General features: G+C 48.7%; 1 protein-coding gene across 2 annotated transcripts in view; it reads left to right on the forward strand.

Moving 5' to 3' along the window:
- Positions 1–378: 378 nt before the first annotated feature.
- The window catches only part of Scamp2 (secretory carrier membrane protein 2), a 26,020-nt gene continuing 3,528 nt past the window's right edge, over positions 379–22,870 (forward strand). Inside the window, exons 1-8 of one of the 2 annotated variants that reach the window (XM_026777212.1) lie at positions 381–525; positions 15,829–15,897; positions 16,311–16,409; positions 16,931–17,059; positions 18,167–18,284; positions 19,496–19,624; positions 20,159–20,318; positions 21,607–21,708. In XM_026777212.1, coding sequence (XP_026633013.1) covers positions 469–525; positions 15,829–15,897; positions 16,311–16,409; positions 16,931–17,059; positions 18,167–18,284; positions 19,496–19,624; positions 20,159–20,318; positions 21,607–21,708 — 863 coding nt within the window. In that variant the 5' untranslated portion in view covers positions 381–468. Of the gene's footprint in view, positions 526–15,828; positions 15,898–16,310; positions 16,410–16,930; positions 17,060–18,166; positions 18,285–19,495; positions 19,625–20,158; positions 20,319–21,606; positions 21,709–22,870 lie in introns of both variants that reach the window. The other variant, XM_005369454.3, reaches the window with a different exon arrangement.

The following is a 22,870-nucleotide window of genomic DNA, read 5'->3' on the forward strand; positions in this document are numbered from 1 at the left end:
CCAGCCTGGTCTACAGAGCTAGTGCCAGGACAGGCTCCAAAACCACAGAGAAACCCTGTCTCGAAAAACCAAAAAAAAAATAAAATAAAATAAACACAAATTAGAAAGAAAGTATCAGAAGACATTCTGCACAGGAGGAGGAAGTGAACTGAAGGACTAGGAATGTAGCTCAGGGCTACAGCGCTTGACTATCATTCGTGAGGCGCTGGGATCTACCTACAGCACCTTGGCAGAAAAAAAAATAAGTAGATGGAAACAGAACGCTTATCCATCGCTTTCCAGTGGGCTGGGCAGGGGGCGGAGCGGATCTCTGTGACGACACACGATCACGCCCCCGCAGAGAGCCCTACGCCTGCGCCAGAACGGCTGCCTCACTCCCGGAAGTGGAGGGTCTATACTGAGTGCTGCTGGGTCTGAGTGCTCTAAGGCAGTAGCGCTCGCGGAGATCGCCCGCCGGCCCCGATCACCATGTCGGCCTTCGACACTAACCCCTTCGCGGACCCAGTGGATGTAAACCCCTTCCAGGTAGAACCCCCCAACTTGCTTTAGGGCCAAAGGCCGCGGCCTGGGCCTCTTTCGCCAGAGCCGGGAGACGTGGCGTAGGAGGGACGGATGGCCTGCCCAATGGGAGAGTGGAATATGAAGCCGGGCCTATCATAGTTTGTATGGAGGCGGGAGTTTGCAACAGGTGGAACTGCGGCAAGGGGGCGGGGCTCTGCAGAAAAGGAAAGAAGTGGGCTCTTACTGCACCCCGGGATGTAGCCGCTCTGACTGGACACTGCTGGAGAAAGGCCAGCAGGCACGGTCTTATCCTTAGGGAGGTGTCCTAGAGACAGGAAGAGAAGCAGAGTGTGGCTGTGATATTTCTACAGTCTTGGGAATCCACCTGTCTTGAGTCATCGTAGGAGAAAGGGTCACTAAAACATAATGAGGAAGTAGAAGTCTAGTGGGTGGAGACAACCCAACGCCCCAGCAGCAGCAGCACTAGAGAAGCAAGTTTCTAAAGTACAGGAGAGTCCCTGGTGTTTACAAGGAAAGAAAGCCGAAGGAGGGTAGAGAGCCCAAGCCAGAAAGTGGTCTCAGTCAAAAATTCTACATGTTGACCAAGGGCTTTGTTTGGAGTGAGTTTGGGCCACTAAGAGAGGGTTGCAGGGTGGGGTGGGGTGGGGTGTTGGTGAAGGACCTTGGAGCACAAGGTACACTAGTTTGGCAAATCTGCAAGGGTGGTTGCTGGCTTGACCTTTGGAACATTCAAGAATACAACAGTTTTCGGACTTAAAGCCAAACTTTTGAGTGGAGAACACAAGGATGCCACCTTGTCTTTGCTGAAGGACGGGAACTCTCGTCAGCAGCATCGGGGCCCTTTGTGCTTCTTCTTTCATGTCTGCCCGAAACCAGTTTGAGGGAAGGGTGCTTGTGCTGACTGGTGATTTCCGAGCCCAACTGTTTCTCCTGTGTCAGTAGGCTCACAGCCTCATCCTGCTGCTATTTTATTTTGGTCATCTGCAAATTCAAAGTTTCCTGCGGGTGCTGGAGAAGTCGTTTGAACTTCCCCACCATGGATCCTTCCAAAGGTGGAAAAGAAAAGGCAGAGGTGCCCTGGATAGATATGGTCATGCAGTCAGGAGAATAGAATTTATTGTTTTGAAGTTTTGCAGTGATGGGGATTGAACCACGACTTTGCGCATACTAGGCAAATCCTCTACCACTGAGCATAATGGGTAGCACTGAGCTTCATCCCTGGCCCTTTATGTATCACAGACTGGCTCTCAACTTGCTATATGTACACGCTGGTCCTGAACTTGGAGACCTTCCTCTGCCTCCCAAGTAGAGCCATAACTAGCTTGTGCCACCACACCCTGCCAGGCTGAGAGTGGAAATTTTTTGCTTCTTTCTCAAGGTGACCTAGCTGATAGGAACTCACAGGCAGATTTTGGTAGTTCATTCCTTGTTCCACTGGGGAATTTAGAGTATTCCTCTTTTAGCTTAATGTTTCTTGACAGAGTGTTAGCAGGACCTTGTCTCTTATTTAAGGCAAGCAGTAGCCTCTATTAATGAGTAGGGAAAGGATGTTTGCAGTTTTCCTGCTCATGTCTTGTGTGAACTCCGTTGATTTCATGATGAATGGCTCTGTAACACTGGAGTCTGGGTTATATATAGCAAGGATCTACTAGCCTTTTGGAGTATGTGGTATGCAATGATGTTTCTTTGTTCAGTTTTCTTCTGTCAGAATAATAAATTTTCTGCTATCAGGGGCGGTCAGCTGTCCAACACTGCAGCAGGATCTTCTCCAGGGCCAGCACTGGGCAGGATTCTTCGGCATCTCTGGTGGAAATGATTGGGCAAAGTGTGATAGTAATTTTAGAAGTGACAGAAAGTAACTTCTGCATTGCATTCAAATAAGAGTTTTTTTCCAGGCAACCTCAGGATATGGTGGGGCAGGAAGCAGCTGTTGGCCAGCAAATCAGCAACATCTGGAGGGGAATCCTGTGGGAAGAAGAGAGCCTGGCTAACTGTGATATGCTCCCCCTCATTCTGGAATGACTTTCCACTCTTGGCATGAAGCTGTGTGAGGCGAAGCAAGCAGCCTTGCATCTGATGCCTGGAGCTGCTTCTGCTCAGAGCTTAGGATGGTGTACGCCGCTTCCCTATTGCCAGGGCTAGGGCACTGGGAGGGTGTAGTCCTTGGATGACTAGGTGTGAACCCAGTTTCTTTGCTCAGGGTGTTGGCTCATAGCTCAGGAACATGCAGGTGGAGAGGTGACAGACTCAGATTGTCACACCTAGTCAGTCTGGAGAACAGACTTTTTTTGTCATACCATATAATGGTGGACTGCAAAAATATACTTACTATTTGGAGTCTGTGGCTGACAGGGGACCGTAAATGTTCTTAGCCGTCAATTCTAAGATCTCAGCTTTACAGAAGCCAAGACTCCAGTGAGGCTGGGACGTGCTAGGGCCAACAGTGTGCCAGAATTAGCATTACAGGAGAATCTAGACCTGGGTCTCACTGCCTGTGGGGTGCAGTTTTAAAGACTTTCGAATCTCATACATGTTTGTCTTGGGGTTATTTCAGATCAGCTAGGGTAAGGCTGTGGTATTGTCACGCTTGTCACCTTTTTACTTTTCTTTCTTTTCTTTTTTTAGACAGAGTCTCACTATGTAGCCCTGGCTGGCCTGGCTATTGCAGTAATTTTGCCTCTGTCTCCCAAGTGTTGGGATGAACAGGTACGGGCCACCTTGCCAGAGAGCAGCCTTGTCTTTCCTGAAACGAGAATGCTGGTAATGATCATCAATTGGCACTTTTAAAAATGTTTAACATTGCCCGGCAGTGGTGGCTCACGCCTTTATTCCCACCCAGCACTCAGGAGGCAGAGGCAGGTGGATCTTTGTGAGCCTGAGCGCAGCCTGGTCTATAGAGCGAGTTCCAGAACAGCTAGGGCTACACAGAGAAACCGTGTCTCAAAATCCCCCACCCCCAAAAGTTTTACATTTGTTGTACATGTTCATGCTGTGTCGCAGGATAGAGGTCAGGAGTGAGTCCTTTGCTTCCACATGAGTCACAGGACTCAGACTCAGGTAGTTAGGCTTAGTGAGGATCATCCTGCTGAGCTGTCTCGTCAGCCTTTGTGTGAAGGGATGGCAGAGGACAGATTTTATTGATGTTTGGTTTTGTTGTTGCTGAGGATTAAACTCGGTCTTGCTCCGCCTTGGGGCAGCCCCTTATAGATTGTGTGTGTGTGTGTGTGTGTGTGTGTGTGTGTGTTAGATAGGGTCTTCCTATGTAGCCCAGGCTGACTTGCAACTCACATGGTTCTTCCTGCTTCTACCTCCTAAGTGCTGGGATTAAAGGTTTTTGACTCCATACTTGACCCCTTTATATAAAGTTTTGTTTTGAGACAAGGTTTCTCTATGTAGCCCTGGCTGTCCTGGATAGCCATGGAAGTTAAACAGAGCAAAACCTTCTTTTTCTTTTTGAGACGGTCTTTTACTGGTCTAGAACTTGGCTGGCCGGGTCAGTGAGCCCAGGAATCTGCCTGACTTGGTACTGCTCAGGACTGGGATTACAAATATGTAAATATGTGATGTGTGCTTGTGTTCATGTGAGCCATATACATGCTGGTGCCCAAGGGAGGAGGGCACAGAAGTAGGCACTAGATCCCCTGGAGCTAGAGTTAACAGGTAGTTGTGAGCCGTCTGATGTGGGTGCTAGGGACTGGAAGAACAGCCAGCACTCCTCACCACTCCAGCCCCTGCTTCTGACTTTTTGTCTTTTAAAAATATGAGTTCTGGCTGAGAGTGTTACCATGCCTTTAATCCTAGAATTGTGGAGGCAGAGGCAAGCAGTCTTTGTGAGTTTGAGGCCAGCCTGGTCTACAGAGTGAGTGTCAGACCAACCAGAGATACTCAGTGAGACCCTCTCTCAAAAAAAGTTTTAAAAGGGAGTTGTGGGGCTGGAGAGATGGCTCAATGGTTAAGAGTACTGACTGCTCTTCCAGAGGACCCGGGGTCAATACCCGGCTCACAGCTGTGTGGAACTTTCAGTTCCAGAGGGCCCGACATCCTCATGCAGGCAAAACACTGATGCATATTTGAAAAAAAAAGTGGGTCTTCCCACTTGATGGATACCCAGCTCAGGTTTTTACACTTGCAAAGACATCCATTTACTGATAACTATCTCCCCAACCCTTTATCCAGGTTCTTTATGAAGCCCCTACTTCCTCCACCTCAAAGTGTAATCACAGGCTTCCATGAATCCTTTCCTTGCATATAGGTATAACTGAAATCATTAGAAAACTGCCCTGCCAAAAGGAATTCTGAGTGGAAAGTGAAATCCCCGGAGTGTGGCAGAGGCTTACCAAACTCCTAGGAGGAAGCAGGAAGCTGCAAGGCAAGCCTAGTGATTTCACAACCTCCGTCAGCATACCCTGGTTCCTCTGTTAATTCTGGATTGTTGGGTCCCTGCACTGGAACAATTCTAGGCTGTCTGTTCACAGATGTTTCTCACGAGTCTTGTCAAGTGATGCAGAGGTGGAAAACTAAAAAGAGGCATCATTGTAATGTCTTTCCCCCCACCCCAGCAATCCACTTGAAATCAGACCACCCAAGCAAATGCCAGGGCTGCTTTCCTCCGAGCATTCTGTCAGATTGCAGCCGAGAAGGTTGCCCTGGGAGGGTGTGTGGAAGGGGTGGTGTGTGGAACAGAGGCAGTCTTTTCAAGGCTTGGAGATGCCAGTTCACACAATCTCTCTTTCACACATTGCCTCCTTGCAGTTTAAAGATAATCTCAGTGCCGTGGTTGCTTTTCAGGGATGCAGGATATTTCTCTCCTGTGTGAAATGATGGCAGAAATGTGATTTGTGTGAACAGTTACAGGACACTAAGTCCATAGACGTTAAGGCCTGTGCCACTTCCCAGAGAGGGTCCTCCAGCCTTTGGGAATTCTCAGAATTACAACTAGACCTGATATAATTTTTTTCTTCTTTCTTTCTTTCTTTCTTTCTTTCTTTCTTTCTTTCTTCTCTCTCTTCTCTCTCTCTTTTTCGTTCATTTCTTTCTCTTCTTTCTTTCTTGCTTGCTTGCTTCTTTTCCTTCCTTCCTTCTCTTGCTTTCTCTCTCTTTTCTTTTTTGCGTTAGGGGTCATATATCCCAGACTGACCTCAGACTTGCTGTGGAACTGAGGCTGTCCTTGAATCTTCCTGCCTCCATTTCCAGATGCTGGGATTCCAGGTGTGCACCACTACTTACTGTAGAACAGGAGCATTGTCTTGAGAGATTTAAAATGGGTCTGGAGCAGCAGCTCAGTGGTTAAGACCACTGGCTGTTCTTCCTTTGTTTGATTCCCATCACCCATGCTGACAACTCACATCTGTTTGCAACCTGAGCTCCAGGGAATCCAGCACCCTCTTCTGACCGCCAAAGGGATCATGCATGCACATGGTGCCCAGACTACATGCAGGCAAAATACCTGTACACATGAAATAAAATAAATATTTAAAAAATTGTAAGGAAAAATTGAAAATGGCAAGTGTCTCACAGCTTAAGGCCAATTCCAGACAGGTTCCCAGGTGGAGGCATTCCCACCTTTATGCTTAGCACCTGGAGCCAGGGGGTTGTTAGAACTGGGCTAAAGACTCGGATGAACTTGGCCCCTACACTTGTTAAATTTTCTCTGGAGTCACTCTGCATAGGATTATCATTCGTTCAGAGGATGGTAATATTTAACCAGGACAGACTCACTCAGAGAAGGGTGCTGTCCACATTGCAAGGCTTGCCCACGGCCATCAGGTGCCCCCTTGAGTTGCTCACACCTTTACATGCACCAGAAGCCCTGCTGTTCCACCTTCTGGTGCCAGAGAGCAAGGTGAATGAGTGCACAGTCTGTGGTTGGCAAAGCTGAGAGCTAATGCGTATGGACAAGGACAGTATTCTGTGGGCAGGATGAGGACAGGGGAGTAAGTTGTGAGGGATCTCGGGAGGAAGAACAGAGCCATGTGCCAGAAAGGGGCTGGGGTGGAAGGCAGAAAGTCTGGCGAATGAGAAGATGCGGGATTTTGGATGAAGGGACAGCAAGAGCCAAAATTCAGTTCTTAAGATGTCACCTCTGTATTCCTGTATTCTGTCACCCAGGGACTGCTTCAGTCTCAGATCTTATTCTCTTTCTGACAATTGTATTGGAGTTTAAAAGAAATAACAGGGCAAGTGAGCTGTAAACCATGGCAGCCACCAGCAAGAGGGACGTGGCGAAGAGGAAGACAGCCATGCCTTTTTAGTTAAATTGGTATGCTTATCAAGGCAGGTCGGCAAGCAGCCATGTGGTGAGAGCTCAGAGTAGGCTTAATGCATTAAGGCAGGAGGACAGCTTCTCCTGGGCAGCTGTCTGGAGCTGGCCCTGTGCTGTAAGACAACGTGCTTACGTTCTGGCCAGTATTTGAAAGAAAGAGAGAGAAAAGAAGAAGGAAGTTAGGATTTTCTGCATGAGGACTCAGAAAAGTGGGCAGATTAGACAGCTTCATGGCCATGGCTCCAAAGCAATTGTTCTTTGTATTCCTAGCTGGCCTGGATCTGAGTGTAGACCAGGTCATCTTAGAACGTACAGGAATTCACCTGCCTCCCAAGAGCTAATGCATGTGCCACCATGCCTGGCTTGTTTTTGTTTTCCCATAAGACAATGTCTCAATTTGACCAGGTTGGCCTGGACCTCAACTAAGAGCCAAAGACGAACCTGAACTTTGATCCTTCTGCCTCCACCTCCTGAGTACTGAGACTGCAGGCAATATGATCATGCCCAGTACCCGTCCACCACACCCCGTACCTGATCTCTCTCTGAGCCCCTGGGGCTGTCTGCTGCTTCTGTGACACACACTTGCCTGGCTTGACTCTCTCCAGGATCTCTCTGATAACTTTGGCTTATCTCAGGCTATTTTTATTTCCTGTCTTCTCCATTAGTATTTCTGAGTACTGTCTTGGACCTGATTCCCACTCTCTGCCTCCGCTTCAGTAGCCTCAGAATAGCATCCTCACCCAAAGATCCTGGCTGTGTAGCTCAGTCCTCAGCTGACTCTCAGGCTCCGACACGTTTCCAGCTTCCATCCACACCTTTCTAGACATGCCAGCCAGATCTCTCCACAGACACTTGCAGTGTGGTCCTCTCCTTTCCCACACAGCCTGAAAAAAGCAGTCTCCTGGCAGCCTTTCCGTTTTAACCAGCTTTGAGTTCCTGAGCCTGAGATATCTCCTCCAGGTCTGTAGATCCCAGACTCCTCCATCCAGAACTGCTGCCCCCTAATTTAACCCATTCATGCCAGCAGTCATGATCTGACATTGCCCTTCCTGAACATTGCATGTCCCTCATGATGACCAGAATGCTCAGACTCCTGTGACTGTGTCCCCCTCCACTGAGGTCAAGTCCTAACTGCTCCAGTCTGGCCTTCCCCTTGTCAGGCTGGTTTCCTGATACTCCTGGCTGTTCTCTTTACACTCTCACCTCTAAGGCTCCGTGACCTTCTTCCAGGCTGGGTGTGGTAGTACAAGCTCATAATTCAACACTTGGATGGTAGAGGCAAGAGAATCAGGAGACCAGGGTCACCTGCAAATTAGAAACAAAGAAGGAAAGAAAGAAAAGAACACATTAATGAGTAAACAATACAAAACTGAAAACTGAGACATATGTGGTGGGCCATACCTTTAACCCCACCCCAGTAATCAAAAGGCAGAGGCCGGCAAATCCTGTGATCTGGAGGCCAGCAGGGCTATACAGTGAGACCCTGTCTCTAAAAAAGAAAACTAGCCAAGCAGAATACCTGAGTACAGCCTTCTCACTTGCAGAACACAAGCACGCTCTTTTTATATTTATTTATTTATTGTTTTTGTTTTTTGGGACAGGGTTTCTCTGTGGCTTAGGAGCCTGTCCTGGAACTAGCTCTGTAGACCAGGCTGGCCTCAAACTCACAGAGATCCTCCTGCCTTTGCCTTCCAAGTGCTGGGATTAAAGGCGTGCGCCACCATCGCTCTTTTTAAAGCGTATGTGATCCGATACCAGTTAAGGAGCGACTCCGGTCTTGACGCTCCCAGCTCCCGTGTGACACTGCTGCCTTTACTCTCACATGGGCTCTGTGTGATCAGGTTTGATGCTCTGCACGGCTTTTTCCAGGGCCATGGACAAGGCTTTCTCTTGGTGGCCCCGCCACAGCATTTCATGAATTGGTTTGTGTAGGGAATGGGCAGGAAGTGGGGGGAGAAGGCAAGTAGCACAAGTTAAGAAGACCTAAGAAGACCGTGCCCGTAGGAGGGGTCTTAGGGCCAAGAAGTTCCTGTGTCCTTCTCGAGTCCACTCTGGACATCACTACCAGTGGCAGGGAACATGACCCAGGGTTGCCTTGCCCTTCAGATAGGTTCTCAAATGCTTGCTCCCCCCACACCTTCTTTGAGACAGGATCTTGTTACCATCATATAGCCAAAGCTGGCCTCAGATTCAAGGCAGATCTCCCTGCTTCAATCTCCCAAGTGCTGGGATTACAGGCATGTGACATCATGGGGGCCTGTGTATTTGTTTACTTTTTGAGACTGGGTCTCACTGTGATAAACCAGGCTGTCCTCAAATTCGTAGAGCTCCATCTGGGATTAATGGTGTTCACCTTGAATTTCTGATCATTCTGCTTCCACTAGAGTTTATGCTGTGCTGAGATTACAGATGTATGCCATCCTACCCTGTGTATGCTGTGCTGAGATTATAGACGTATGTTGTAGTAGGAGCGGCGAGGCTGCGTCCCCCAGCACCCAGCCGCCCACACGGCTAGCTTATGCCCAGAAATAATTACACGGAAACTGTATTCTTTTAAACACTGCCTAGCCCATTAGTTTCAGCCTCTTAACCCATTTCTAATAATCTATGTAGCACCACGAGGTGCGCTTACCAGGAAAGATCTTAACCTGCATCTGTCTGGAGTGGGAGAACCATGGCGACTCCCTGACTCAGCTTCTTTCTCCCAGCATTCTGTTCTGTTTACTCCGCCTACCTAATTTTATGTCCTATTAAAGGGCCAAGGCAGTCTCTTTATTTAACCAGTGAAATTAACACAAAACAGAAGACTCTTCCCCCATCAGATGTATGCCATCCTGCCCCTGTATGCTGTGCTGAAGATCAGACCAAGGGCTTCATACTTGCTAAGCAAGCATTCTACCAAAATGAGCTACATCCCAATTTTTTTTTTCAACATGTCCCTCCTCTAGCCCTTGTATTTTGAGGTCAAAGTGTCATTATCACATTTTATGAACTTTGGGAGACAGAAAAGAGGCCACCCATACTTCCCACAGTCTTGTTGCATTATGTTTTGTGTGTTTTCCTGCCAGTCTAACGAAACTAACTTGACCAAACTAATTTGACACTTACAGAATGGAACCTTTTTGTATGACTTCAGGATATTTCGTTTTGGTCTTTTGTTTTGAGACGGGGTCTTGCTGTGTGGCCTAGACTGGCTTCACACCCACGATGTCAGTAGCCTCAGCTTGTATGTAGTATTCCTCCTGCCAGCCTCATGATGCTGGGATTACAGGTATGCACTGCCCTGCCAGACCCGAGGGTTTAATGTGCTACTTTGGAGTCTGGAACAGTCTCGTCTCACACCGGGAGCTTGAGTGCGGCATACAACGGGAAAGCAGGGAAGTCAGTGAGGCTCGGAGCTAATCGGGAAATAAGAAACACACAGAGAGATTTCCCTCCAAACCAGGAAGAGGGGCCTTGTAAGCCCCAGCCCAGCCACGCTTCTCCCAGGGCCCTCACACTCTACTGCAGTGGAAATGCTCCTTACCCGCCGCTGGCCTTGATCTTCTGGGCCTTTGCTTGCCTCCCTCCTTTCTTTTGGGAACCCCACTATTTTAGTTTCATTTCTGTTGTGATAAAAGACTCTGGCAAGGAGCAACTTAGGGGGGAATGGGGTTTATTTCGACTTAGAATTCCATTACAGTCCAACATTAAGGGGAAGTTAACACAGGAACTTCAAACAGAGGCTTCACGCCTGCGGTTAAGAGCGAAGAGCATATAAGGCATAGATGCTCACTGCTTATGCTCAGCTTGATTTCTCTACTCTTACATAGTTCAGGGGTTCCCTGGCTGCCCAGGGAATGGAGCCACCTACAGTGGTTTGGGGCTTCCCATATCCATTAACTTAAGATAACCTTCCCGCAGACAAACCCACAAACCAACCCAGTATGGAGAGTCTCTAATTGAGAGACTCCCCAGATGATTATAAAGTTGAAGCAAGTTCACAGTTAAAGCTAACTGTCCCACCCACCTTCCTCCCAACCCTTCCCTGTCGATCACTCTGTAGCTCACCCAGCATACTCTTGGCATGTGTCTACTTGTCTCAGTTACCAGTCCACCAGACTGTGAACTCACACTGTAGCTGTCCACTGAATGTAAAGAACTGACTTCAGCTTTGCTCCCTCTTATCAGTTAGTAAAAGTGCTGTTCCAGTCTGAGCAGCTGGGGGCTTGAGGTTACATCTTCCGTGTAGGTGTGCTTGGACCTCGCCATTCTTCTAAATAACTGCTTACCCCTTTAAGAGCCAACTGGTGCTCGGTGAGTGGGAAAAGTTGACGCTGGTAACGTCCTTTCTGTGACTTGGAGTGAAAGCTCATGGTCCTCCTCGGGCTCGTCAGAGTGACCCTACATGAGAAGGCTCTACCTGTGACTTACTGAAGATGTGCCCCAACATCCAGCTCTTTAAAGTTCAGGAAGGAAGCCCTTGCTCATGCCTTTTGGGAACAGGGGTTGTTTACTTTAGCCATATAGTAATTGATAATCTTCTGTTTGTCCTGCAGCATTGCTGTCTCAGGCTTACTGTCCTATCGCTAGAGTCAGACCTGGATCCGGAGTTGCGCTCAGACATAATGTACATGGGTGTTTGCCTGTGTGTAGGCCTGTGTACCATGTGTATGAGGCCTGAGGAGGTCAAAGAGGGCATCAAATTCCCTGGAACTGGAGTTACAGGTGGCTGTGAGCCACCATGTCAGTGCTGGGAATTGAATGTGGGTTCTCTGGAAGAGCATCAAGTGCTCCTAACCTCCCAGCCATCTCCAGTCTCCTGCCCCAGGGATCTTGAGCTACCAGCCCCGCACTGAGCTTTCCCGTCTATGTCTCTCATATGGCTGTGGTGGAGGTCATATGAGGAAATCTGTGGTTGTCTTTTTCAGTAGAGCCATAAACACAAAAGCTGACCAGAGTATCTGTATCAAGTCTTTACAGAATGAAATATAATGAATATTTCCTTCTTTCTTTCTTTCTTTCTTTCTTTCTTTTTTTTGTTTTTTGAGACAGGGTTTCTTTGTGTATCTTTGGCTGTCCTGGAACTCACTCTGTAGACCAGGCTGGCCTTGAACTCACAGATATCTATCTGCTTGCCTCTGCCTCCCGAGTGCTAGGGTTAAAGGTGTGCACCCCCACCACCTGGCTCCTCTTTCTTCCTTTTACCTGCATATCTGCATGTGTGGAGGTCAGAGGACAACTTGTGGAGAGTTCATTCTCTCCACCACGTAGGTTTCGAGGATTAAACTCAAAGTGACAATCGCCTTTACCCACTGAGCCATCTCGTCAGCCCATCAATACATTATAGAAACAAAGGAGAGAAGCTGAGTCACTGCCCAGCTAGGTGTGGTTGCACATACCTGTAATCCCAGCTCTGGAGAGGCCATAGCAGAAGGTTCGAGTTCGCTGCCAGTCTGGTAAACAATACTGAGTTTCAGGACAGCCTGAGCTGCAACAGAGACTCTTGTGTTGGGGTGGGGTTAAGGGATCTGTAGATAGTGAATTCTGTAAGGCAATATGGAGTAAGTTTCTCAAAAATAAATAGCAAATAACTTCCTAGTGATGTGACACATTGATCGGTTCTGGGTGAATAGAATTCACAGTAATGTCGTTACGTGATGAGCCTGGCACATAGTAGACATTTAGGAAATGTCACCTTCCCTTAATCCTCACCCCTTCCCTGTCCTCATCTAACCTCAGCCTCTCTCAGGGAGAGCTCAGGTTTCCTTAGGAGAAGTCCCCATACCTCACAGTGTTAGTCTCATCTGGTCCCAGGCAAGAGGCCTCTGTTGTCCTGCAGGTTCCCTGGCATGAGGCAGCGCTTGGGAACAAAGACGCACTACAGTGTGGCTCACAGGCCACTCAGCAAATCCCAGGGAGCCTGAAGGATGGGCCAGACCCAGATGCCCCAGCTGCAGAGCACTCCCAGCTCACTAGTTAGGGTGAGCCTGGTTAGGGCCCCAGGGCCATACCTTGAGGACATTAGAGAAAGGGGAGGGGGAGACTCTGTGGACAGGGTAGTCCCATCCGTCTCATCACCACCCTAAAGAATCTGCTACCTGCCGGGCGGTGGTGGTGCACACCTTTAATCCCAGCACTCGGCAGAGGCAGGCGGATCTCTGTGAGTTCAAGACCAGCCTGGTCTACAAGAGCTAGTTCCAGGACAGGCTCCAAAACCACAGAGAAAACCTGTCTCGAAAAACGACAAAAAAAAAAAAAAAAAAAAAAAAAAAAAAAAAAGAATCTGCTACCTGACTGTCCTGTGATAGAAATGGCACCTTGCCTTGAGCTTCAAGCTGCCTATCAAACATGCACACTTTAGCCAGGTATGTATGCGCCAGCTCCTGAAACTGCTACCTGAGCTGCCCCTTGGTTCCTGTGTCCTGTGGTGACAGACTGTACTAGCCAGTTACTTGACTGGGGTCTGATTTCAGTGACTTGGGCTTGCTTGCACTGGTATGTATCTTCTGGCTTTGCAAGCAGGGTAGACCCTAGCCAGAGCCTCCCACAGGCCGACTGATCCTGAGAGAAGACGGCTAGTAGGAATAACCTCAGGACCAGTCCGCGCGGCCTTTAGTGACCACTAGAGCCTCACTTTGTCACACTGAGTTGCAGGAGTCACCAAAGCAGAGGTGTGTGTCCAACAGACAGGACGCAGTCTGGTGGAGGAGGTTGAAAGGAGGTACAGGGTCCCTAAGATGAGCTGTGATTCCAGTGATTCCAGCTGGTGCTCCACTCAGGGTGTGGCACTGGGGTGCTCAGGCACAGCTTTATCCTAGGCGCTGCTGGTCCCCGTGGGAAGATAGATCTCCTGTATAGAAAAGCCAGAGGCTATTCTTGGTGCTGACACTTAGCTCCATTAAGTTTCAGAATAGGAAGCTCCTGCCACTTCACCATGACCAGTGTCTTCCACACTTGTGAGCTGAGGGGCGTGCTCTCAGTGTCTGTGACACCGTACAGTATTTAAGAATTGGGTCTATAGAGCGAGGTGTGATGCTACACACCTGTAATCCCAGCATTTGGGAGGTGGGCTCATGAAGATCAGAAGAGCAAGGCCATCCTGGTCTTTACGTGTTGGGTAAAGTTTTACTCTTCTTACTTTTTGGATTTTTTTTTTTTTTTTTACTTTTGGGGGAGTCCACCACCCAGCTCCCAAATAAATCACACACAGAGGCTTATTCTTAGTTATAAATGCCCAGCCTTAGCTTGCCTGGTTTATTGCCAGCTTTTCTTAACATAAATTATCCTGGGGCTTTTATCTTTCTCTATTCCTGTTTACCTTTTCTTTCTTACTTACTCAGTGTCTGGTTGTTTAGCTGCAGGGCTGGGGGGGGGGGGCTGGCCCCTGAAGTCCTCCTTCCCAGATCTCTTTTTTTCCCCCAAATTTCTCCTCATTTTTTTCTCTCTGCCTGCCAGCCCTGCCTATTCCTCTCTCCTGCCTCGCCATTGGCTGTTCAGCTCTTTATTAGATCATCGGGTGTTTTAGACACAGTAAAACAGCTTCACAGAGTTAAACAAATGAAACATAAACAAAAGTAACACACCTGCCGGGCGATGGTGGCGCACGCCTTTAATCCCAGCACTCGGGAGGCAGAGACAGGCGGATCTCTGTGAGTTCGAGGCCAGCCTGGTCTACAAGAGCTAGTTCCAGGACAGGCTCCAAAGCCACAGAGAAACCCTGTCTCGAAAAACCAAAAAAAAAAAAAAAAAAAAACAAAAAAAAAAAAAAAGTAACACACCTTAAAATAATATTCCCCAACATTTACAATTTGAGGCTGACCTGAGTATATGAAACTCTTGTCTTCTAAAACAAAACAAATGCAGGTCTGAGAACGAACTCCAGCCAGTGGCATTCTCTCCTGTGTTCCTCCCAGAGTTCCTGCAGGCTGTGGAGCAAGACCTGAACCCCATACTCATGAGCAGGATTGATGAATACAAACTGTCTTGCCACCAAAAGGGCCACCCAAGCAAAGAGGAGGGTGGGAGCAAGAAACAGAAACACAGGCAGACTCTATTCTGCTGCTGATTTCCATTTCTGGTTTGTTTTTTGTTTTGTTTTGTTTTGTTTTTGTTTGAATATTGTGCTGATCTCCTGATCTCTCATTCTATAGCCCTGCTGGTGTGTAGGTAAGCCCAGACTGGCCTAGAACTCTCTGGATCCTAATTCTCCTGCCTCGGCCTCCAGAGTGCTGAGATCACAGACATACTGCCATACTGAACTATAAGGAATTTTGTTTTCTTCTTTCTTTCTTTCTTTTTTTTTTTAAGAATGAGAAAGAAAAGGAAACACTTTCCAGGCCTTTTCATCTGAGATCTTCTCCCTCCTCGCAAGTGTGCCTGATTAACAGTCACTGCTGGCAGCCAGCAGCATGTTTCCGTCCCAGAACCTTCAGCTCATCTCTAAAAAGCAAGAGGAATAAAATGCTCTCTGTAGACTAAGAAATAACAGGGTAAAGTATTTAGTTTGGTGGTTGAGTTCTCTTGCCTCACAAGCACAAGGCCCTGGGTTCCATCTCCAGCGCCAGGAAAAAGAACAACAACAAAAAAGGGCTGGATAGATGGCTCAACAGTTAAGAGCACTGGCTGCTCTTCCAGAGAACCCGGGCTCAGTTCCCAGCACCCACAGGGCAGCTCACAACTGTCTGTAACTCCATTTCTAGGGGATCCAACAACCTCACACCAGTATACATAAATTAATTATGTATACCGGTATAAAATTAATTTAAATGAATAAGTAAATAAAACAGTACAGGAAGGTCTCTACTGCCACTAACCACATTACCCCCTCCCCACCAAAGTGAAGAAAGTACCAGGGTTAAATATTGTGACCCCCTCTGGATCTGGGCACTGAGAACACCTACGTGGGGCCGACTGTTTCCAGAAAGGTAAAGCATTCAGATGAAGAGACTTGGTTGCAGAGCAGACCAGAACCTTGGATACTTGGGACTTGGGATTGCCTGCTAGCCTCTGGTCAGGGGTGTTTCCTCCTATCAATAACTAATGCCTCTTTCTCTCCTTCCCAGGATCCCTCTGTGACCCAGCTGACCAATGCCCCCCAGGGTGGCTTGGCTGAATTTAATCCCTTCTCAGAGGTTGGTGACTATGTCCTTTCTCTGAGTTGTGCTGTCTTCTGGGAGGTAGTGGCATATGTGCTAGTGGGAGGTGCCAAGGTGTCTGGGGCAAGGAACATGGCAGAAAAAGAACAGCTCTGGGGAAGTTAACATCCTCAGAGGGACAGTCCAGATGAGGACTTGGGGTAAGGTAAGAATGGAGACGTCACTGAAAGTCACTGAAGTTCTCCTGTCAGTCTGTAACAGGGCTATGCTGGAAAGCCTTGTATCTAGCAAGGCCAGGAGTATGGGTTAGGGGGTATGGGTTAGAGGTCATTGTTCTCTAAGCCTAAGCTTTGTTGGCCAAAAACCTGCAGGAGAGAGCCCAGACCAGGTCCCTCACTGTGGTTTGCCACTAGTAGAACCCACTCATTCCCCTCCTTTGCCCCACACAGACAAATGCAGCAACAACGGTTCCTGTCTCACAACATCCTGGGCCCTCGCAGCCAGCAGTTCTCCAGCCCTCAGTGGAGCCTGCACAGCCAACACCCCAGGTACAGGCTGAGAGTTCTTTGGCTTCTCCTGTGCAAGTGGGAATCACCCAGGTCCATAGTTGAACCCGTAAGGTTGGGGCAGCAAAGGACCTTTGTCCCTGAGGTGGCTTGTGAATTTCTTTGGAACCAACCTATGGCGTCACTCTTCCACTCCCACCTCTGAAGTAAGCACTGCTCACTGGGCTAGCATCTTTGGTGTCTTCAGAGAGCATTTGCCCTGCTGTGTCACTTCAGGTCCTTCTTAGGTCCCAGAATCTCTTTATTTTTTTGTTTGTGATACTGAGAATCAAATCAGGGTCCTTACAATCGCTCTGTCACCAAACTACAACCCTGGCCCCTCTCTTTTTCAACCTCGTTTATTCCTGCCTTCCATCCTGTTTGCCTTTGTCTTGTCACTGGGTCTGCTGAACCTTGTCTGCTTGTGCCTGACGCTGGCCTCAGTCACCTCCCCACCCTCAACCCCACCCTGGGCTTCTCACTGCCCTGGTGAGCATGGCCCACAGTGGAGTTGTGTATTGCAGCTCCTGCTTAGGCAGGCCAGCAAGTTTCTGCCTGCCCGATTCCTGGCAGCGGGTGAGCCCTCAGAGAGGCAGATGCTACTAGGAGGAGATAGTATTCCCAGGGACAGCTACATGCGAAAGCTTCCAAAGGTAGGCCTAGCGTAGATGAGCGAGAGGGTGGGCTGGGCACCTGGAGCCTTCAGGCTGGCTCCTAGAACCCTGTGGAGTGAGACAATCCCTACTTGCAGGGTCAATTTATGTTCATCGGGGTGATGCAGTAGGGGTGCAGAGACCCTGCCTCTGTTCCAGTGACGGCACAGGGAGATGAGCCTAGAACCCTCACTGTGACACTGTACAGTCAGTGCTAATCCCAGTGTCCAGAGGCACCCTTCACTCTCTGGAGCACTGCTTTGGTGAAATGTGTACACATATGCCTGATTGTCATCCTGTGAGATGGCCAGTGGACTGGCTGCTCCGGAGGACCACCGTCTCATTCTCCAGGAGGACGATGGGGCCAAACAGTGGTGGCAGCAGCAGGAGCAGGACCCTGGGCCCAGTTCTACTCAGCCTCACCTGAGCGTCCTGGAGCTGCCTCATTAGAAGGCTCTGCTCTGCCTGCAGAGGTGATAAAGCTTGGCCCCTGCCTGCCATGAAAGTCAGGCAGAGAAGGGCCATAGTCATGGCCTGCCTCCAAGGCATGGCCAGACACTGTTCAGGTGGGCCTAGGAGGCAGCTCCTTGGGCAGAGTAGGGAGGAAGGTTGCCTTGGTGTAAATTCCTGGGGCTCTGGTGTCCGTGGCCTGCCTCACATCCTCCCTCTGCTTTCTGCTGGCAGCTTAGCATTGTTTCGACTTTGCACACTCGCTTTGGGTTCTTCCCTGTAGCTTCAGGTCTCTGGGTTTGTGACTTCAGGTTGGGCTCTTGTGAAGTCTTTCCCCTTTGGTGTTACCCAAAGGACAATATAATTCAATTTAGCCTGGACTCCAGTATGGGGGACTAGACAAGCCATGGGGGAAGGGGAGGAAGTGGAGAGTCCTGGCAAGGACCAAGGAGTCAAGGTGGTATAAGGGTAGTGGGCGGTGGATCACCTAGGCATTTGCATGGTATTCCTTAGTACCCGAGACACTTTACTGGACAGGGCTGCCTCTGAGACCTCCTGCTAGCTCTTCCTGCCTGGGTAAAGTGCCTCTGCTGGCCTACCTGGGCTGACACTGTTCCTTCCTCATTTCTGGCTGTTCCCTGCTCGTGTCCTCTCTAGGCTGTCGCAGCTGCAGCCCAGGCAGGCCTGCTTCGGCAGCAGGAAGAATTAGACAGGAAAGCTGCTGAGCTGGAACGCAAGGAGCGAGAGTTGCAGAATACCGCGGCGAACTTACACGGTAAAGAAGACTGTTGGGGTCTAGCCTGCTCTACCTGGCAGTGTACTGAGCTATCTTCATGGGAGATCTTGCAAAGCTTTTGATTTTGGAAGCATATTGGTTTGGGGAGCTTAGCATAGTGGCAATATCTGCAGCCCTAGCATGTGGGGGGCGGAGGCAAGAGGGTCACTGCAAGTTCCAGGCAAGACAAGGCTCTAATATAGCAAGACTGCATCCAAAAAAAGGAAAGAAGGAAGGAAGGAAGGAAGGAAGGAAGGAAGGAAGGAAGGAAGGAAGGAAGGAAGGAAGGAAGGAAGGGTGGGTGCTGGGTCTAGGGTACCAGCAGAATATGCCTGACAGATACGGGCTATTTTTGCGTTTTTTTCCCAGCTCTGAAATTCTTTGATTCCCTGGGCCCAGAGTTCCATGTTGTTGTTAAAATTACTTTCCAGAAGGAGACATAAACAAGGTCCCAATGACAAAGTTCTCTCTGTGGAACCAATAGATTTATTGGGCTTCCTCCCAGAGCATAGGTGAGGGGTTACTTCCAGGGGTGTGGGTGTTCCTCCAACAGGCCACACCTGGAAAGCCTTACCCAACAGGGATGAAGACTTCCCTGTAGCGGTGTAGATGGAGCCCCCTTCCTTATAGACTAGCCCCTCCCCGAAGACCATTTGCGGTTAAAGCAGAATTGCAAACGACCTGTGGTAGGGAATGTCTGGACACTTAGATGAGGGTCTCCTGGCCGGTCCCCCTCCATGAGGGGAGGTAAATGGTGTACAAGCTCAGCTGGGATAATGCTTTTGCTACAGGATGCAGCTGAATTCCCAAGATGGTGGTGGCTTGACTTGTATAGTCACCCTATACATGCTTATGATGACAACCCTGGTTGTCCTGCTTATGCGCTGGTCACTAATAAAAGTAGTTTAAAAGGCATGTGGTAGCTTGCTCTTTTAATCCCAGCATTCAAGAGGTAAAAGCAGGCAGATGCTTGCAGCATTAGGAAGGTTGAGAATCGCTGACTTAGGATATTTAGCTCTCTTTGATGTAGTCAGGCTTCATTGTCTTGGGTATTTCTCTTCCTCTTTGATCTCACGTCATGGTCGGTGAAGCCCCCGAGACTCCTGAACTCTGCTTGTAGGGGCACTTCTGCAAGCTCTGCTTTGCCTATAAGCTGGGCCAGTGTGTGCTCTCCTCCATGCCACTGATGAGGCTGAATCCTTTTTACACAGTGAGAGACAACAACTGGCCGCCCCTGCCGTCGTGGTGCCCCGTCAAGCCTTGCTTCTATCAGGACTTCTCCACAGAGATCCCTGCTGACTACCAGCGGATATGCAAAATGCTTTACTATCTCTGGATGTGTGAGTTCTGGGGTGCACTGACATTGTCTTGAGATGTCTGTGTTTACTTTGGGCCTTGCTCCCTGGGGTCAAGACCTCTCACAGACTTTGTCCTTCCCAGTGTTTGGGCTGGCATGGGGAGGTTCTTTATGTCCTGTCTGGGAACCTGCTCAAGAGGGCTGTGTTCCTGTAGACCTCACCGCATTGAAAGGCGTCTAGGTTGCAGCAGTGAGGAAAAATTCTGCACCTTCATTGTGGGCCTTTGAGAAAGAGTTATTTCCTTCCCCGAGGATGAGCCCTGGGTCTGCACCTTACCACATCTATCCCTGAAACCTAGGTCTCACTGTCACCTCCTAAGAAAGCTTGGTCACTGGTGTGAGGTCCCAGAGAACCAGGATCTGAAAGCCAATCTTGCCTAAGTATAGACCGAAGTCCCTTCCTGTATTTGCAGCCTCCCTCACAGCAGGCCTTTCCTAGGGAGTGGCTTGCTCTGTGGGCAGCCAGGCCTCCGGCCACCTTGGGTCAAACCTCTTTTCTCTCCTTGCCCCTTTCCAGTGCATTCAGTGACTCTGTTTTTAAACCTCCTCGCATGCCTGGCCTGGTTCACAAGTAACGCCGCTAACGGAACGGCCTTTGGCCTCTCCATCCTTTGGTTTGTGATCTTCACCCCCTGTGCCTTCCTTTGTTGGTACCGACCAATCTACAAGGCTTTCAGGTGAGTGGAGCTAGTACAAGGGATGAGGGTATGGCTGGCATCCCAGGAGCAGCCGATAGATCCAAGCTCTGGGTCTCATCACAGTCCTAGCTCAGAACAAAGTAGTGGGGAAATTGCTTTCCTTTTCTGAGTCAGAGCAGACAAATTAAAAGCCATTTACCTCAGCCTACCCTGTGAGTGAGGTTAGCTAGAGGCCTGTTCATGAATGAACACAGGCAAATGAGAGGGACTGGGAGCCTCCCTGCTGTGGTACTATTCCTGGGCTGACTAACTGGCAGGCAGGGATTTAGTTGCTGTGAAGAGGGAGCACCTTCCTGAGACTTGAGGTGCTGCCCTTTGGATGTCAGATGCTGTGGCTCACCATTATGATCTGTTGCCAATATGTGAGCATAAATATATATATAAATATATGTATCTCTAAGACACTCTAGGGATTTGGAATTAAACTTCCATGCTTGATGCTTTTAGGGCTGGGAGTCCTCCAAGTCTTGGGATAAAGAGCCGGAAGTATCAGCAAGGCAGATCCTGAATTTGCATAGTATTCTGATTCTCAAGGATGCAGTCAAAGCCGGGGATATGGCTCAGTTGATGAGTGCTTGCCTAGGATGTGCAAAGCCTGGGTTCTATTACAGCCCCACATAAAACTAGGTTTAATGGCATGCACCTATACTCCCAGCATTTGGGAGGTGTAGAAAAGAGGGTCAGAAGTTCAAGATTACATAGGAAATTAAGAGACCAGCCTGGGCTTCAGGAGACCCTTGTCTATACCTAAAACAAAACAGCACAGTGGTGGAGGTCCTTAATTCTTAAGGAGTCTTTGCAGCGTGCTTCTGAAGTCTACAGGGTGTGTGTGTGTGTGTGTTGGGGGCAGTTTAGTGCATTGAACTCACAGGCCTTAAAGACTGTATGAGTCAGTGTTTTGCCTGTGTGAATGTCTGTGCACCATATGCATGCAGTGTCCTTAGAGGCCAGAAGGTGTTGGATCCTTGAGACTGGAATTAAGAGACAGTGGTGAGGCACCATGTGGATCCCTGGAATCATAGGTCTTCTGGAAGAGCAACTAGTGCTCCAAACTGTTGAACCATCCCTCGAGCCCTGGGTTTATCTGTTTGTGGTTTTGGTATGTGTGTGTACATTCACATATACATATGTGACACAGTGAGAGTTCTCTCCTTTCATCCTTTGGGTTCCAGGATTGAACATTGAGCATCAGGCTTGGTGACAAATCCCTTTCCCCACGGATTCATCTCACTGTCCCGCTTGTGATTTACTTCTTCTCTCTCCACAGGTCTGACAACTCTTTCAGCTTCTTCGTGTTCTTCTTTGTATTTTTTTGTCAAATAGGGATCTACTTCATCCAAATGATTGGCTTGCCTAACTTGGGGACCAGGTAAGCTCTGAGGTATCATAGAGGATTCAACTTCTTTGCCATTTTCTGGCTCTTGGAGAGCCTGTTTTGACCATGGTGGAGAAAGGGTGGAGGGTATCCTATGATCTGCCTTGGTTCTCCGCTGTGTGATGAAACATCTCCTGGGAAGACGGAGCACACATCTACTTGCCCCAGATAGGGAATCCATGACAACAAAGTACCGATACCACCAAAGCCTAGCTTGGTGAACCAATAAGTTTTATTAGGGTTACTTACAAGGATATGGGTGAGGTGTAGTGACTGGAACAGAAACAACTCAGACAGCTGCATTACCAAAGCCCACCCCAGCTTGGGCGACAGTCCATGAAGCTGGGAGTCTAGAGCACACTGCACAGCCTGCAGGCTGCTCCCCAGGCTGGAGATTGTCCTTTAAGTGACTGTCTACATCATTCCCAGGTGTCTGCTGTGGTCTCAGAGTCTTCTTTGCACCTCAGCTTCCTTCAGCAAAGGAGGGCTCTCAGCTTTTATTGCTTACTCTAGCAGGGAGGGCCCTAGTGAATCTCGTCAGTTTCAGGAACTTCCTAAATCTATTTTGAATTTTACCTTCCTGCTTGAGCTTCCAATAGGATAAAATGTTTCAATTTCTGAGGAAATTCCATACAACACCTTCTTTCCTGGTCATCTTTTTTTGTGACTCTAGGGATCAGACCCAGAAGAACCTTGTGCATGCTACTCAATCCTCTGTCTCCGAGCCACACGCCAGCTTCCCATTATCCTACAGTAGCTACCAGTCTTTCCTTGTTCTCTACATTCTATGGTGTGTAGATGAGTCTCACTCCAGCCTGGGATTTATTATATATAATATATATAATATATTGAGAGTGGTCTCAAATTCATGGAGATCCTCTTGCCTGCCTCCAGAGAGCTGAGATTTCAGGTACGAGCTACCATGCCAGTTAGGCTTAAGTCTTTAGGGCTGTGTCCGGCACTGTATGGCAACTTCTTACTTTTCTCCTGCAGCACGCTTCCAGGGAGGGACTGATGCAGCCAAAGTTACACCTTACCTCTCTTAAACTCACTATGTTATCCCAAAATAACCATGAACTTCTTGTCATTATTCTTTTTTTTTTTTTTTTTGGTTTTTCGAGACAGGGTTTCTCTGTGGCTTTGGAGCCTGTCCTGG

Source organism: Microtus ochrogaster, unplaced genomic scaffold, assembly GCF_000317375.1.
Source record: "Microtus ochrogaster isolate Prairie Vole_2 unplaced genomic scaffold, MicOch1.0 UNK49, whole genome shotgun sequence".
Lineage (NCBI taxonomy): Eukaryota > Metazoa > Chordata > Mammalia > Rodentia > Cricetidae > Microtus > Microtus ochrogaster.